A 15,491-nucleotide genomic window follows, 5' to 3' on the forward strand; every position below is an offset into this window, starting at 1 on the left:
TGTTTGCTTTGAACCTGCCACCTGCTACTTTTATTTGATGTCCCTGAAGGTCTTGTCTGAGAAGGAACAGTCACACTCTAATTTGTATTGAGGTCACTTTGTTTTGAGTCACTGTTCTCCAGGTGCCTGCTTTTTTTAATTCAATGGCAAAAGCTCCCAAGTGCCTCAAGGGCACAGATCAGGTATTCGTAATTTTTTCTTACCTTTTCCAGTCATTTCTGGCGTGATGCATTGCAAAAGTCTGCCAATTATTACCACAAATGGCTGAGACTGTAGAAACAGCAAAGAAATACCACCCTTGCCTTGGCATATATAACTTCCTTGTATATCCTCTGTGCATCACTATCTGCAGCCACTTGCGAACACACAGCCTCATTCGTGCCCCTCCCCAGCACAAGCTCTTCTGCCCATGCCCCAGATGTGCATCCACCAGCACCCATTCTCACAGGTCCATGCTTGCTTGCATGTATGCCCCTTACCTTTATTCCTCCAAGACTTCCTTCTGCTTAAAATATAACTAACATGCCATAAATACAATGCCTCAAGCATATAAATGCCACTGTAAATGCACTCTATGTGTGTACCAGCACATACCCCATTCAACTCTAACTTGATACACACCCTTGAATGCATTCTTCTACCCCACACCTTGCCACAACGTGCTTCAGGAAGAGCAAGGGAAAGCCCAAAGTTGTTTGAAGGAGACAGTCTGTCCAGCTGGAAATTCTGCTTCTCAGTTGTTTCCGTGCCAAGCCACGTTTCAGTGGCTTCCATCTAGCCTAGGGTGAGAATCCTGGCCCTAGCAGCACTGCCAATTTTGCCCATTTTCCTAGTCAATCCAGTAAGTGGCTGATAGGTCTACACTAAGCACACAGTTGGAAACAGAGTGGTGAGTGTGTTTTCCAAGCATCACTGTGCCTTGTAGCACAGAGATGGTGAGTGTGCCACATATGGGTTTCACATGGAGCCCTGTCAAAGACAGACCCAGGTGAGCACAGGACATCTGCTCATGGGTGAGTGTAAGAGGGCAGAGATTTCTGCATAAATGAAACATGCAGAGCTAAATACATATGTATATCACGTGTGTTCATGCATGCACACAGGTATGTACAAGAAAATATTCAGACAACACAAGCAGAGATAATCCTCTGTGCTGGCTCACCAAGTCTCAGGGTACACATATAACCACCCACTTTGCCAGTGCTGTGAGCTTAGTTCCTCTCTGTTATTTTTATAAGGCCATAGCATTAATGTAATTAATTTACTTTAATTGGAGAATAGTATTAGCCTAAATGGTCCCACTTAAATCACAGAGCAGCCGCAGCCAAGCTCTTCAAAGAGCTGCCTGCCCCCATTCACCCTCCTGCAGATGGTTAACACAGCTGAGCCTGGGCTGCACCTTGGCACAACAGTCCTGCTCTCCTCGCAGGGTTTGTTTTTTGCTCTGAAGGGAAACACCTGCACATCTCCAAGCAAGATGGCTCAGAGCAGAGAGAGATCTCAGCTTAGAAGTCATGGGCTCCCCCACCAAGCCACAAACCAAACCTGATGGGAGGATTAACAGTGGAGCCAGGAGTTCCAGCAAAGCAAAGGTCCTATGGTCTGAGGGACCTATGCCAAGCTGACCGTGCTCACAAAGTGTTTTGCTCACATCCCAGCCACTGCCCCTGCCTGCTCCAGCAGAGGAGGGAATGTTTGCACAAGGTGGTTTGGAAGCCACAGAGGTGAACAGGCCCTCACTGCCATATGCCAGAGGCAGCAACAGGGCATAGCAAGGAACAGCATTATGAAGACCACAGCTCAGCTCTCATTTCCCTAGTTTCTGCTGATAGCTCCTGCAGCAGGCTTTGGGAAACTGTTCCCCCATGCCAGGGTCTGGCATCCATCCTCATTCCCTTCGTCAGTAGCATTAGTATCTACAGCTGAAAAGCTCTCTGTAAGATCTTTATGAATACCACTAACCCGCTTTCTTTGAGCTTTAGAGATGTTGCCATATCAAGGCTTATCTTTATGTTTTACCACAAAAACTGCCCTGTTTGGTCGTTAACCTGGAGGCCCAACTTTCAGGGAGAGATAATGGGTGGGCACGATTGAACCAAACTCAAACACATGCCAGAGGCCCAGGCAGCAGCTCTGGGGGCAGCAGAAGCAGCTCTACACCCAGCTCACCGTGGTCAATAAGCTGGCTGTGCACTGCAAAGATGTATGCCAGCTTCCTGCCATCACACTGACTGTACCCTGGCTTTGGCATGCTAGGTGTCTGTACCTACAGCCTGGCTGATACAAGGTCAGAGCATCCCTCTCTATGTATATATAAAATATACTTATGACCAAGCTTGACCTGGCAGAAGCCCAGAGATGATCAGGGTTTGTGGAGTCATAGCCACCGCCGTGGTTTTGAACGGCATCTGGGGCCCCAAAGGTGGGTGCACTGAGCGATCAGGTTGTGCTGAAGAAACAGAGAAAGGCAGTTCTGTACAGAAGGTACAAGAGCGAAGGGCTCGGGGGAGCCAGCGAGTCCACCTTACAACCCTTGCAAAATTGGCCAAGGCCAATTAACAACAAGGTGCAGCTGACAGAGAGGGGAGGATTTCACGATAAGAGAGATGGCAGGAAGCCTAGAGTAGATCAGAGCTTGGAGGGAAGAGTGGAAAAGGCCTCCTGGGAATGAGTCTAAGTAGGACTACTAAGGGAATTTATGTTAATATCTCTCAGGAGGCCTTGGAAAAGGGAACATAGGTAATAGCCTTGTGAGATGCTGGTGAAGATACAATGTTAGGAGTACAGAGGAGAGACAAGAATTAGCTTAAGTAGATAGCAAGGGGTGGGGAATGCACATTACAAGTATCCAAAATGGAGTTTTTAGAGCAAGATCCAGAAGAAGGGGTGAACTATAGTTCAATTATAGAGTAGCACAAGTGCTCCATCTGTAAAAAAAAGGGTTGCTGAGAATCTCAGGATAGAGATGTAAGACTTCCTGAAGATAAAACTACAAGCCAAAGACCAGTCGGTTACCCAAACCCCCTTCTGTTTTGGGGGGATGGAGACCTCCAGTCAGGTTACATTTTACCCCCAAACAACAGGCAAGTCACTTAAAAGCCAAAGCACTTTCTTGGTGAGGGAAGAATCAGTGAGGGACAATACACCATATACAGGGAGCAGCTGCACATGGAGCTTCTCTTACATGCAAGAATCTGGCATTCATTTTAGAAAACCTCTTCAAAGCCATTCTCCTGCAGACGTGGCCTCCTTGCACTGGGGAGTGCTTGGGAGTGGCTGCACTGTGTCACAGCTTACTCTATTCCATACCCTCCTACACCCCTATCCACAAATACACAGAAAAGGCAAACACATGAGACCCAGCAGAGGTGTGAATATAGCAGCTGTCACACTTTATTTCACTGTTTTGTGGTTTGTTTGGTTTTTATTATTATTTTTCCTTCTGCTTGAAAAAGAAGAGACAGAGAAAAGTTACAAAAGTACTAAAAGGCAACAATATTGGCAGGATATCCCTGTTTCCCACTCCCACCCAGGGCAAGGCAGCCTGCCACACCTGCGTGCTGGCAGAAACACACCTCTGGGCCCCTGCACCTTGGCAGCTCTTGCTGAGCAAAGCCTGGGGCTGCAGGGCCATGCAGGGGCTGCTGCCCCAGCCATCTGCATGGATAATGCACCTCTCAGACAGGTACCAGGCTACGGCTGTCCCAGCTCCTGAGCACAGGAATTTGGTCCAAAGGGGCAATGCTTCCTGTCCTGCACTGGTCAGCTTGATCTGGCAGTAGTTAAAAAGCTGAGCTGTGTCATCAAAACAAGATAAGCAGAATTTCTACAGGGCAGGAGGAATCAGTAGAGGAATCAGCCTCTCTTGGAAAAAGGGACTTGCAGGGAACCACAACGCTCTGCCAGAGGTTCCTCACCAGTAAACACAAGCAACCTCTTGGAGGTGGTGCTGGTGCAGCGGGTGGCCCAGCTATAACAGTCTAGAGCCAAAATCAGGCTGAGCTGGAGCAGCATCAGGACTGACATCCTCTCACCACTTTGCCCAGCTGCTCTGCCTGCCTGAATGAGAGGCGGTTAGGGACATAGGAGGGTGGGGTGGGGGATTCAGGTCCCCAAATCTACAGCCTTTGGGCTTTCCCCAAGGATCTCAGTGAAGGGCTCAGACAGTACCAGTGAAAGCTGGTTCACTGTGTGGCCTCCTACTGGCAGCTGGACTGACCATTGGTCTCATCCAAAGAGCAGCATCAAAGACCTCCACACTGGAGCAGATTTAAAAACAAAAATTATTTTGTATTATTCACAGTTGCTTCTCTTGATCCAGACAAGTAGTAAACTGCTTGCTTCCTCTTCCACTCAGATACAGGTTCATGGTGGGGAATGCCTAGACAAAGAGGTTACTCTCTCCACCAGGTGCAGGAAAGGGAAATGCCTTGTACCTCTGCTTCAACAGGAGAGGCAAGAGTTTGTTTCATTAACAAAACACATATGTGCCTCAAGAACAGATCCCAGTCAAATACCAGTGGTAGCAAGGCCTGGCATGGTCCTGACTGCATCAGAACTGTCTATGGAGAAACAACCCACAGGTTCACCCAAACTCCCCTCCTGTTTCTTCCACCAGCAGACAGCCACTAAACAAACCTCTTTTTCCCCACTCCTTGCTACATCTGGGAATACTAGTTCCACTGATACCAGAAGAGTCTACGTGAATTTAATAGCTAGTATGAACAAGGGGAGTGGAAAGCTTGCTGGAGACATCAAATTGGTTTGGGTTTGATGGTACCAGTTACCTTCAGAAACATGTTAGGGCAGCAGGGTATTGGGACAATGCTACGGGGAAGTGCTGCTTATGCCAGAACACAGACAGCCTCAGCAGAGAGAAGACCCAAGAGCACACAGTCACCCCCAAGTTCTTCTCTTCTGCTGAGAGGACTGAGGGTAGGCACTGTGTTTTCCTGGATGGTTGGACTCAGACCTCTCATTCTAGAATTTTATTCCAACCCCTGATCTACAAGTGGGAGGCTCATGCCTCCCATTTCAATCCCTTTTTTGACAATATCACTGAATTACAGCAGACCACCTGGAACACGCAGTTAAATGTGCCGGTTACCCCTCCACACATCTCCCTGTCATAGGATTTTTCACTTAAGAGAGCTTGATGTGAATGCAATGATAACCATATCAGAGAGGGATCTTCTTGTTTTGCAAGCAGCCCTGTATAGCCTCTTTCTCCAGTCCTGAGCTCACTTTGGAGTAGAAGTGTCAGGTCTATAGCAAAGCACTGTAACTCGGGTATCTTTGGAAAACTGATTGGACTTGGTTTCACACCTTGATTACTCATCCCTGCTGCCATGCAGGACATACTAAGCTCTGAACCCCTCATACATATCTTCATTACTACCATTCTCATATTTAACACTGCCTTGGCGGCTCTCCTTACAGTTGTGGATCTGACTGGTTTGTTTTGCCCTGAAAGACAAAACTTACTCCCTTTGCCACTGTTCTCATGTGGCAATGGTAAGAAAGCAGGTGCTGATGCAAAGCTTCTTCCTGCCAGAGCGGCTGCATTGCAAAGATGTATCATTGGCCCTTTCTTCTCCCACCCCTCCCCTTGGGCGTCACCACCTCCCCTTCTCCCTGCCAGGCAGGAGGTTGGTTGATAGTTCCTGAGGTTTTTTGGAGAAACTCCTTCAGTAGGCACATGACGGTTCTTCCACTGGAGCTATTGGGCTCAGCGGCTTCAAGGTGCTGAGGGAACGGAAGGCAAAGGTGGATGGATCATACATAAAGTGGGGTGGCGGGCAGCCTCCATTGATGCTCTGCAGGGGAATAAAAAGAGGGATGAAGTCAGTGCTCATATAACCTGCAAACAGCAAAGTTCTTGCCTCAAGTGCTTTGTCATACCCCTCTCTGGTACAATTACACCTCCCTGAATGGGTGGTCATGCTTGTACTTGCAGCAAATGGCACTAACATAAGCAGTGCTCACATCCTACCCTTCAACTAAAAGGCATGCATGCCTCCCTCCTCCAGGACTAGGAGCTATGGGACCTGTAGCCACTAAATGAAACAGGTTAACCATGATGCATTTAGAGTCCCAGAGTCAGAACAGCATCACTGTCAAAAGGTATCTCTCGGAAAAGCTAAATTCAGATTCACTTAGCGTGCAAACAGGATCTATTACAATTTTGGAGCTCCGAGACAAACCAAGTTATCTCTGAAGACTCATTCTTCAGGCCCCATTTTATAACGACTCTCCAGTAAGGATTTACAAATCAGCCTTTCTTAATCTCTCAAGTCCCAGGCATACTAAAACTCTCAAAAGTTTTGGTTCCAGACTCCACAGTTTAATGAGGAATGGCTGAGAGATGCCTGGAGGAAAAGATCCCACCTGATGGCCTTACAGCCTGGTTTGTACCATGGCCACTAAAAACCATTCTCTTCCCTTTTGCTCCCAGTGCTCAGAGCATGGTCAAAGCAGATTCAGAGTAAGGAGGCCAAAAATACCCATGCACTCCCCGCACTGTGTGACAGGACAGAAACACTGTTCCCCACTAGGCTTTGTGGTGACCCATGGATCCCAGAGGAATTATGGTGCTGAAGAAGCGATTCCAGTCTGTTAAATGTGAAGAGTTTTCTTTTTACTTTTCAGGAACTTTGTTTTGTTTCTTTCCTTATGCAAGCAGAAACACTAGAGGGGCAGCTACTTCACAGACACTTTTTGGTCAGGAGAGGAGGTCTCACTGCTCTATCAGCCAGTAGAGTATTTACTCATGATCCTGCAGAGTTCATTCCCCACGAAAAGGTGTGAGCTACTGAGTGCCACAGGTTGGGAAACTCATGCAAATGTCCCCTACTCTCATCTCACTTTCATCACTGTTGAGAAGGGCTTTACCATTGTTTTCATGGAGGTTAGAAAAAAACAACAATGAGAAATGGGTTAGAAAAAACACAAACACCACAGGCTGGGCAGACAAGTGAATGAGAGCAGCCCTGCAGAGAAGGACTTGGGGTTGATGGTTGATGAAAAACTCAACATGAGCTGTCAATGTGCACTCGCAGCCCAGAAAGCCAACTGTGTCCTGGGCTGCACCAAAAGAAGTGTGACCAGCGGGTCAACAGATGTGATTCTCCCCCTCTACTCTGCTGCGGTGAGACCCCACATGGTACTGCATCCAAGTCTGGTGACCCCGATATAAGAAGGACATAGAACTGTTGGAGCAGGTCCAGAGGAAGGCCACAAAGTTGACAGGAGGACTGGAGAACTTTTCCAAGAAGATGGGCTGAGGAAGTTGGAGCTGTTCAGCCTGGAGAAGAAAAGGTTGTGTGGAGACCTCATAGCAGACTTCCAGTATCTGAAGGGGGCCTACAGGGAAGCCAGAGAGGGACTCTTTGTCAGGAACTGTAGTGAGAGGACAAGGAACAATGGGTACAAATTGAAAGAGGGGAAATTTAGGCTGGATATTAGGAAGAAGTTACTTACTGTGAGGGTGATAAGGTACTGGAACAGGTTGCCTAGGGAGGTTGTGGACACCCCAACCCTGCCAGTGTTCAAGGCCAGGGCAGATAAGGCCTTGAGAAACCCGATCTAGTGGGAGGTGTCCTTGCCCATGGCAGACAGGGTTGGGACTAGGGATCTTTTAAGGTCCCTTCCAACCCTTAACATTCTGTGTGATTTGGATTGGGCTCTGGTATTACAGGACTCTCTGCTGCCTTTTCTAGCCTTTCCTAACTAGAACCATGGTTTCCTTTGCTCAGCCTGCACTATGACTGTTCCTCAAAGAATCAGGCTCTCTAGGAACAATTACAAACTTTACTGTCTCATCTAAGACAGAGGTTCATTCTGGCACTTCAAAATCAGGTCTATCAGACAGCTGCAACCACATAACAGCACAGTAAGGTGATGTTTTGATGCCCCACCTCTACCCTGACTGTGTTTTAACTTATCACAGGACGAGCACACACAAATTTTCCCCAAAAGCTGCTCAGATGGTTGGTCTCACCCAAACAGCCATAGCAAATCAGAGAGAGCTAGGGAAGTGCCCAAAAGCCAGGCCCCAGATGCTGCAGTAACTGCAGCAGGATCTGGAAGCCTCTGCCTCCAGCTCTTGGTCACAGTTCGGCCCCATGGGGCAGCCTTCATGTCAAAAAGGACATCTTTAAAAGCCAGTGTGGGCAGCATGTTCCTGCCTAGTTGGTATCTCCTCTGCAAATTAAGATGGGCACTTGAAAATGGAAAATGCCAACATGGTGCTTGGCATCAGTTGTGCCTGGAGTTTCAGCCAGCAAATCATGCCCTGCTACATTCCCCTGACACCTTGGCCAGCAGCATAAGAAACAAGAGAGGCAGATTTAAGGGCCTTTACTCAATAGCCACCTGCTGTGGGGTTATATATGGTGTGTGCTCTGGCAGGCCTCAGAGCTGGAGGGTAACATAGCAACCCCTATTCAAAGCTAAGGGGCAGAATAAATCAGCACATTTGTCCTTCTCCAGAGCAGAGAAGGTCCCCTGCCAGTGCCAAGAGGGAATGGGAACAAAGAACCTGGCAGTCCCCTCCATTTTGAAATGCCAGACAGGATTAGGGAAGGCAGCTGAATCCGTTCATTTCTGGCAGACGGCAAATGAAGAGGCTGGGGAAAGATGGGTCCAAAGGACAGACGAAAGTCATCTACAAAATTCACCAGGCTTTGGGTGGGCAGGTGCTCTGCAGTTTCTCTCTGGGCCTCCTTGTGAGGCCCTTCTGCGTGTGGCAGAAAGCTTTCCCAGGGCACTGTGAGGAAGACAGGCACAGAGAAAGGGTTGAGGTGAAGGACAGGGATGTGAGAAGACACGGGAGAATGCAGAGATTCACAGGTGGCCACACAGCTGCAAGTAAGACTCAAACTGCGCCCAATCCTGCCTCTTTATCATGGCACCCTTTCAAGCAGCCACAGGATGATGGCTGGCTTTCAACAGCAGCAGACAAGGGCAGAATGAGAAGAGGCCCACACCCGACTGTAAGCAGTAATAGGAGAGGCAGTAATGCAACTACCCTCTTTCAAGGCAACAACCTGCACTCCTTTATAACCCTGAGCAGTACAGGACTGTCTTGCACCTACTCCATGACTGACAGGGCAGTACCTCTGCTATGGATCTTGTTGGAAGTAGGAAACCTCCAAATCCCTTGACTTCCCTCTTGCAGAGGAGCGTTTTTTGATTAGAGCTCTCAGGATGACCAGGCCTGATCTGGCTTAGTCCAAGATACCATTTGGGCTCACAGCATGTGGCAGTCTGGCTCTGATGAGTAGCACAAGGCAAAGCCCTATAGATGTATTTCCAGAAAGAAGACAGATAGAGCTGGCTGCCAGGGAGAGAAACACGTTCCTCCCATCCTGTCGCTGGGCCAGGTGTCTCCCCATAGTATGGTCAAGTGTCCTAGCCAGCCTGCCCTTCCCCTTGGGCACCCAGCCCCAGACTGATTCTTGGGACACTGCTTTGACTATGGAAGGGTGTTAAGAGTGGTTGCTGCTGCAGCAGGTCCCCAGTGAGTTTGCCATAAACCTGCCTGACAGCCCCTGGTGAGCAACCCCAGGCCAGCTCCTGCAGAGGCTCCTCAGAGTGCAAACAATATGTGCTTGACATTAAGGGCTTGTGTGTTCACTCTAATGGCATTCGGGCAGCTGGGTAACGCGCACAAAACGGAGCCTAATATGGGCCCTGTGCTAATGGAAATCATTAACCAGAGCCCTCAACTTGTTAAGCAATGTATTTACACAGCTGGGGAATGGCCCGAGTCAGAGCCACTTGGCTGCCGACAGGAGGGCACACGCTCTGTCACACACACATGCTCACTTGCACACGCTCACCTGCTCTCACACTCCTCAGGTTCTCCCCAGTACACAGGCACTCCCTGGTCACTTGTTCACATCCCTCTGTGTACACACAGACCTCCTCTCGACTTGGAAATCACAAGGAGAACTGTCCCACTCATACAGATCTTGCATGCTCATATAGTAACTCAAGACAAGCAGGCAGAAACTCCATATCATCCAGGGGATGGTCATCACTTATTTGTACAACTCCTCAGAAGACAAGGTAGTTCCAGTACCTGCAGATACCCATGATGCCTCATTGCACACCTTATTTGAGTTAGATGAGCTCCTAAGGGAGATAAGCTCATCTAACATACATTTCAAGCAGCTATGGGCAGAATACCTTGGTCAAGGACACATCTTCACCTGTGTATGTGTGCTTACACATACACTCTTGTAAACCTGTATTATGATCACCAATAGTGTCATCACCTTTAAATACAGGTGGCAAACAAGCAACCAGGTTTGAAAGATATCTGAAGCACAATAAGGAAGAAGCACACCTAAAGATAGTGACTGGATGGAGATGCCTCAAAGAAGACTAGTAAGACCAAACACCACAGAAGAAATGTAGAATTTTGATCCTATTAGCAGCTCTCAGAAAACAGAGAAATGAGCAACTCTTCCATAAATCCAACTGTAACATAACTATACGTTTCAGCAAGGAAAAGTACATAGGAAGAAGATAAACACGTAAACATGAATCTAATACTATGAACCCACAGTCCTCCTAGAAACAAGTCCCTTACCTCTATGAAGTCTGGGAAAATATCTCAAATGCAGATTATAATGTAATTTTGGTCTCATGATTTCAAAGAATCACAGTTCTCCTCTTTGGACAAAGCAAAAGCAAGCACAGCTCCAAGTGTGCTTTCAGCTGTGGGAATGACAATCCCCAGAGGAGGGGGGAAATGCAGTTACCCAACTCCTGTCTTCGAAGGGAGTGGTGTGCTAGGGGTGAAAATTACGCCCTGCTTAAAACTATTTGGTCTTCTTTCATAAGAGCTCCAGTATCCTGGGATTCAAAATCAGATCAGCTTGTGCATTCTGCCAACCCATTCCTACTCAAGGCCAATCCAGCACAGCAGTCCCTTCTTTCCTACCCTTGGGCCCCAGTGGTTGGGAAATGCTGCTGAGCTCCATTAATGGATGCTGCCTTCCAGTGGTGGGTGAATGATCCCTTTGCAGTCTGTAGACTCACTTGTTAAAAGTCCTTTGGGATGAAAGGCACCATGTAATTGCAAGCTGTAAAGGCGCATCCGATTCCCACCACCACCCTGTGTGGAAAGGAATAAATCCCCAGAATAGCCTTGGCAAAGACAGATCCCTGCCTGAGATGCTGCCTGTTTGTGAGACAGTTGCCTTGCTCAGGAGTGTACAGAGCCAGAGGTAGCACCAATATCCAGGCAGGGCAGAAAGAGAGTAAAGGCTGTCAGACTCCACAGTGGAACATTTACAGGTACACTGCTTTTAGTTCCACTTTGTCCTCTTTCCTCTCACCAGGTGGTTAGAAAATAAACTCCTCCACACTTCAGCTTCAATGTGTGAAACCATCAGCTGTGAGCAAGGGAAGGGGACCCACACACCTGCTCCTAGCTACATCTGTAATTCCAAACATGGTTCTGACCAGGCCACTTCCTATCACCTCTGCCTCAGTTTCTCCAGTGCATAATACACATATGTCCTGGCTTCTGCAGGAATAAAATTAATTTTATTCCTACTAATTGGTGTATCCTGTGGTTTAGATTAAGGATGAGAATAATGGTGACAGCAACAACTAAAAGCATCAGTTAAGCAATGTTTATACTAAGTCAAGGACTTCTCAGGTCTTCATGCCCTGACAATGAAAAGGCTGGAGGTGCATGAGAAGCTGGGAAGGGAAACAGCCAGGACAGCTGACCCAAAATGGAAAAAGAGCTATTCCATACCATATGATGGCATGAACTGGTGTTTTGTCTTCCCAAGTCACTGTTATGCATGATGGAGCCCTGCCTCCCTAGAGGTGGCTGAACACCTGCCTGCTGATGGGAAGTAGTGAATGAATTCCTTGTTTTGCTTTGCTTGTGTGCACAGTTTTTGCTTTCCCTATTAAACTGTCTTTATCCCAACCCATAAGTTATCTCACTTTAAGCCTTCCAATTCTCTCCCCCATCCCACAGGGGTAGCAAGTGAGCAGCTTCGTAGTGCTTGGTTACCAATTGGGGTTAAGCCACAACAGTTCAGCACTGTCAGGCAGCTGGGACAAACCAATTAACATCTAGGTGTTTCGATCTTCTGATGAGGGGAGATTTCCTTTCAGTTACAGTCTTGCTTCAGGCAATTTCCAAGAAATAGTCCCTAGCAAGCAGGACCAGCTCCTCCAGTGGAGCGCCAATTCATATTTAACTGCTTCTTCATTAACTCCAATAGAGCCTCTGACAATTTATTCTAGTCACAGACCTGGAGTGACTAGTCACTAGTCACAGCTCAAAGAGTAACTTGTCAAAGGCAAACTCCTTTCTCCTGAAAGTCTCTCCTTCACCCCCAGGTTCATATGGAATTTTATTTCAGGGGATAGTTAAAAGATAGACCATGACAGAACTTCCTTTTAAGACTACTTTTTTCCCTTCTCTTCCAAGAAAAGAAAAGGTCATTTCCAAATGCTGTTCTGACAAGGAATCCAAAACTTTACAGTTAGCACTGTTTTCTTATATTTTCAAATACCCTTCCCTAAAAGACTAAAAGTCCTGCCTTACACCACCAGCATAAGGCTGCCTAACATCTACTTCCTTCTATACCACCACACTGCAAAGAGCAGTTCAACAGTTTACAAATACATCACTGTTCCTCTAAGAAAGCTTTAAAAAATTTTTAAAAATCAAACATTTGCAAATGTGTGTGCAGGGTTGTCAGATGGCAACTACCAGACTTAGAGAGGTGCCACCAGACAGACAACACTGAACCTTTTTGGAACATACTTCAAAGAGCCCACCAGATGCTTGCTGGTCACTTGCCCAAAAGCAGAAACAGGCCAGTTTCAGCTATGGATCCTTGCTGGCACCAGCGTGATAAGCCTTTCTTCTCCTCTCTCTCACACATCTTTAGATATGTCTTTGAGAAAGTTGACTGCAAGCTTTGATTTTGCCTGCCTGACAACCTGAAGGAAAGAGGCTGCACAAATAAAAGGGACAGATGGGTCATTCAGAGGGGCAGGCTGTTGGTGCTCCCTGGCCAAGCTGCAGCACACAAAGCTCCTGGATCCCAGTGAAGATCATGCTCTGAAGGCAACACAAACCTCTTAGGAACAAGTGAATGAACCCCCATTTACCTACTAGTGAGCTGTGTCTTGCCCCGACTTTTTCTCCTTCTGTTAAGAAATGGCCTGTGCTTCCTGCATACCTGCAGCAGTTCCTGCCCATACCACAGGGTCTGTGTGTGCCTGATCAGGAGGAGAGGCAAGCGTAAGAGTAGCTCCAAACAAACACAGGCAAGGCATGATCTGGCCCTAAATCTCTCAACTGCATCTGCATTGGAGCCCTTAGCAGTTTTGGTCTGCGCTCAAGTGACACTACCTTGCCCTCTCCTTCCTCCCCACCTTCCCCTTTCCAACTCTTGCTCTGTAGCAGGAACATGCTTTCTTCAGACAGATGACAGCCAGCTGCCTTACAGTCCTTCTCCCTTGGAGCCAGGAACCCCAGGTACTGTGCTCCTCCCAGAGCCTGCACATGGTGTCTTCTTGAGCGTGTGCAGCTTCCAGGTTGCATAAGGCCAGGGTAAGCAGATTCCCTCCAGCCAGGCAGGCTGGCGTAGAACAGCACACTGCTTTCAACTTAAAGGGTACCCAAATTAAAACTGCAAAGTGAGTATTAATTAGCTTGGCATGAGCAGGCTGCGAACACATGCTGACATAGTGCGCTCGCCTCTGGACAAACCACCTCAGCTGTGGAAGCCGAACACAGGAAGTGGGTGTATTATGGGAGAGGTGTGTGGGAAAAGAGGATTACAGCTCTGGGGACTGGGAGAGGCAACAGGTGCCAGGTTCCCACAGCCACGCGAACAAAAGGAAGCAGGGAGCAACTGCAGCAGGCCTGGATGCAGTGGTAAAAGAACTGCCTAATCTGTCATCTTGTATTTGAAGCTCTGACAGAAAACAGTGGCTCTTGGTGACCCTGTGCCATCCCCTACATCTCTCTCTCTACTCCATCACTCAGGTGTGACCCAAAAGGCATTAAATCTGACCCCTTCTCTGTGAAACATACCTTGCCACTTTCCAGCCCCTTGAAAAACGGTGCCACTAGCCATAGCCACCACTGACACACAGGACTGTGTCAGGAGCAGCCTCTGCCATGAAATCCAGTAAAAGCAATGCTAAATAATGTCCAGAGCCAAATGTTTGGAATAGTTTTTAACAGACAGAGACATTCTCCCCTTGGCTACACTGGATCCTTCCCCACACTGAGGAAACTCTGGATAAAGTCTTTTGTCAGGAATTATTCAGAACAAGGGCTGGCCTTCTCCAGGACCATCTATCACTGCAGAGACCTTCAGCAGGCAGCTCACTGGCTGAGTTGGGAGGAGCACTGGATAAGCAAAGGGATATCCATGCTGTCACTTAGCAGAGGACCTTCTCCATTTTGCTCAGCAGCCTATCAACTGGAGCCAAGAGCCCATCTAGAACGCCAAAAATCTCCATAAGGGGCTTCTGCCCAGCAAGTAACCCAAGGATGCAACTGACCAGAGAGGTGAGTCTCTCTTGTTGATTCTAAAGGGCAGGCTCAGGTTTAGGCACTCAGTCCCATACTAAAAACGATCATGAGCATTTGACAAACCCTGCAGTTTGGGATTTCTGCTGCCTAAGATGTCAGAGCTGTTTATATTCATGGCATGGTATGGTATGGTATGAATAAGGATACAACTCTAGGAACATGGTTTGGAGTTCTCCTCACTCTACCTCTCTTCAGGCGAGTGACACTTTCTGCTGATTTCTCAGCGTAACTCACTCTGAAATTGCAATCATGATATCCATCTGCCTCTGGTGTGCATCCAGAGCTAAACGCTTGCAGGCCTATGATAGAAGGGGCAACATATATGTATATATGTGTGTATATATGTATGGATACACACACTCTCTTCAGATTTTTAGAAATCATTACTTCATGCTGTGCGGCCAGAACTGCAGGCTTGCACCAATACTGCTCTGTCACCTAGTATGCCTTGCATTTGTGTATAGCTCAGGCATCTGCCTAGAAGGCTCAGGCCAGTGTATCTCCTGCTTAGCTCCAAGCTGAAAAGGTCCCTTGTTTTAGGAGAAGAAAAGCCAGCATGTTTCTCAGTGGCCCTTTAGGATGCAGATGTAAGAGATAAGAGACAGGGAAGTCATTCAAGGGATCTGGCCCCTGTCCAAGCAGAGGGCGTTCTCAACACTGATAAGATCAAGGCAAGAGCACAAGAGGTTTATGTTCTGATTTAAAATTCTTATTTTTACATAGCAGAAAACATCTCTCTCATCAGCCAGGTTATCAGATTGGCCTTGAAATCCTTACTTCCTCTCTGCCAGCCCCAACAAGATCTCTTGAGATACCCAGGGGCTTACCAGTTGTGTCTTCTACCCACCTACTGTTGTTAAGATAAACTCAGCTCTGCTAATCCCATTCAGAGATTGCA

General features: G+C 47.6%; 1 protein-coding gene across 3 annotated transcripts in view; it reads right to left on the reverse strand.

Annotated features, from left to right (window-relative positions):
• Positions 1-3,375: 3,375 nt before the first annotated feature.
• Positions 3,376-15,491, reverse strand: part of LOC127469050 (uncharacterized) — a 58,594-nt gene continuing 46,478 nt past the window's right edge. For all 3 annotated transcript variants that reach the window (XM_051782910.1, XM_051782909.1, XM_051782911.1), the window contains exon 5: positions 3,376-5,816. In XM_051782910.1, the coding sequence (XP_051638870.1) occupies positions 5,688-5,816 (129 nt within the window). In that variant the 3' untranslated portion in view covers positions 3,376-5,687. The remainder of the gene's footprint in view (positions 5,817-15,491) is intronic.

Source organism: Manacus candei, unplaced genomic scaffold, assembly GCF_025592945.1.
Source record: "Manacus candei isolate 608988 ecotype Guabito, Panama unplaced genomic scaffold, ASM2559294v1 h1tg000017l, whole genome shotgun sequence".
Classification (NCBI taxonomy): domain Eukaryota; kingdom Metazoa; phylum Chordata; class Aves; order Passeriformes; family Pipridae; genus Manacus; species Manacus candei.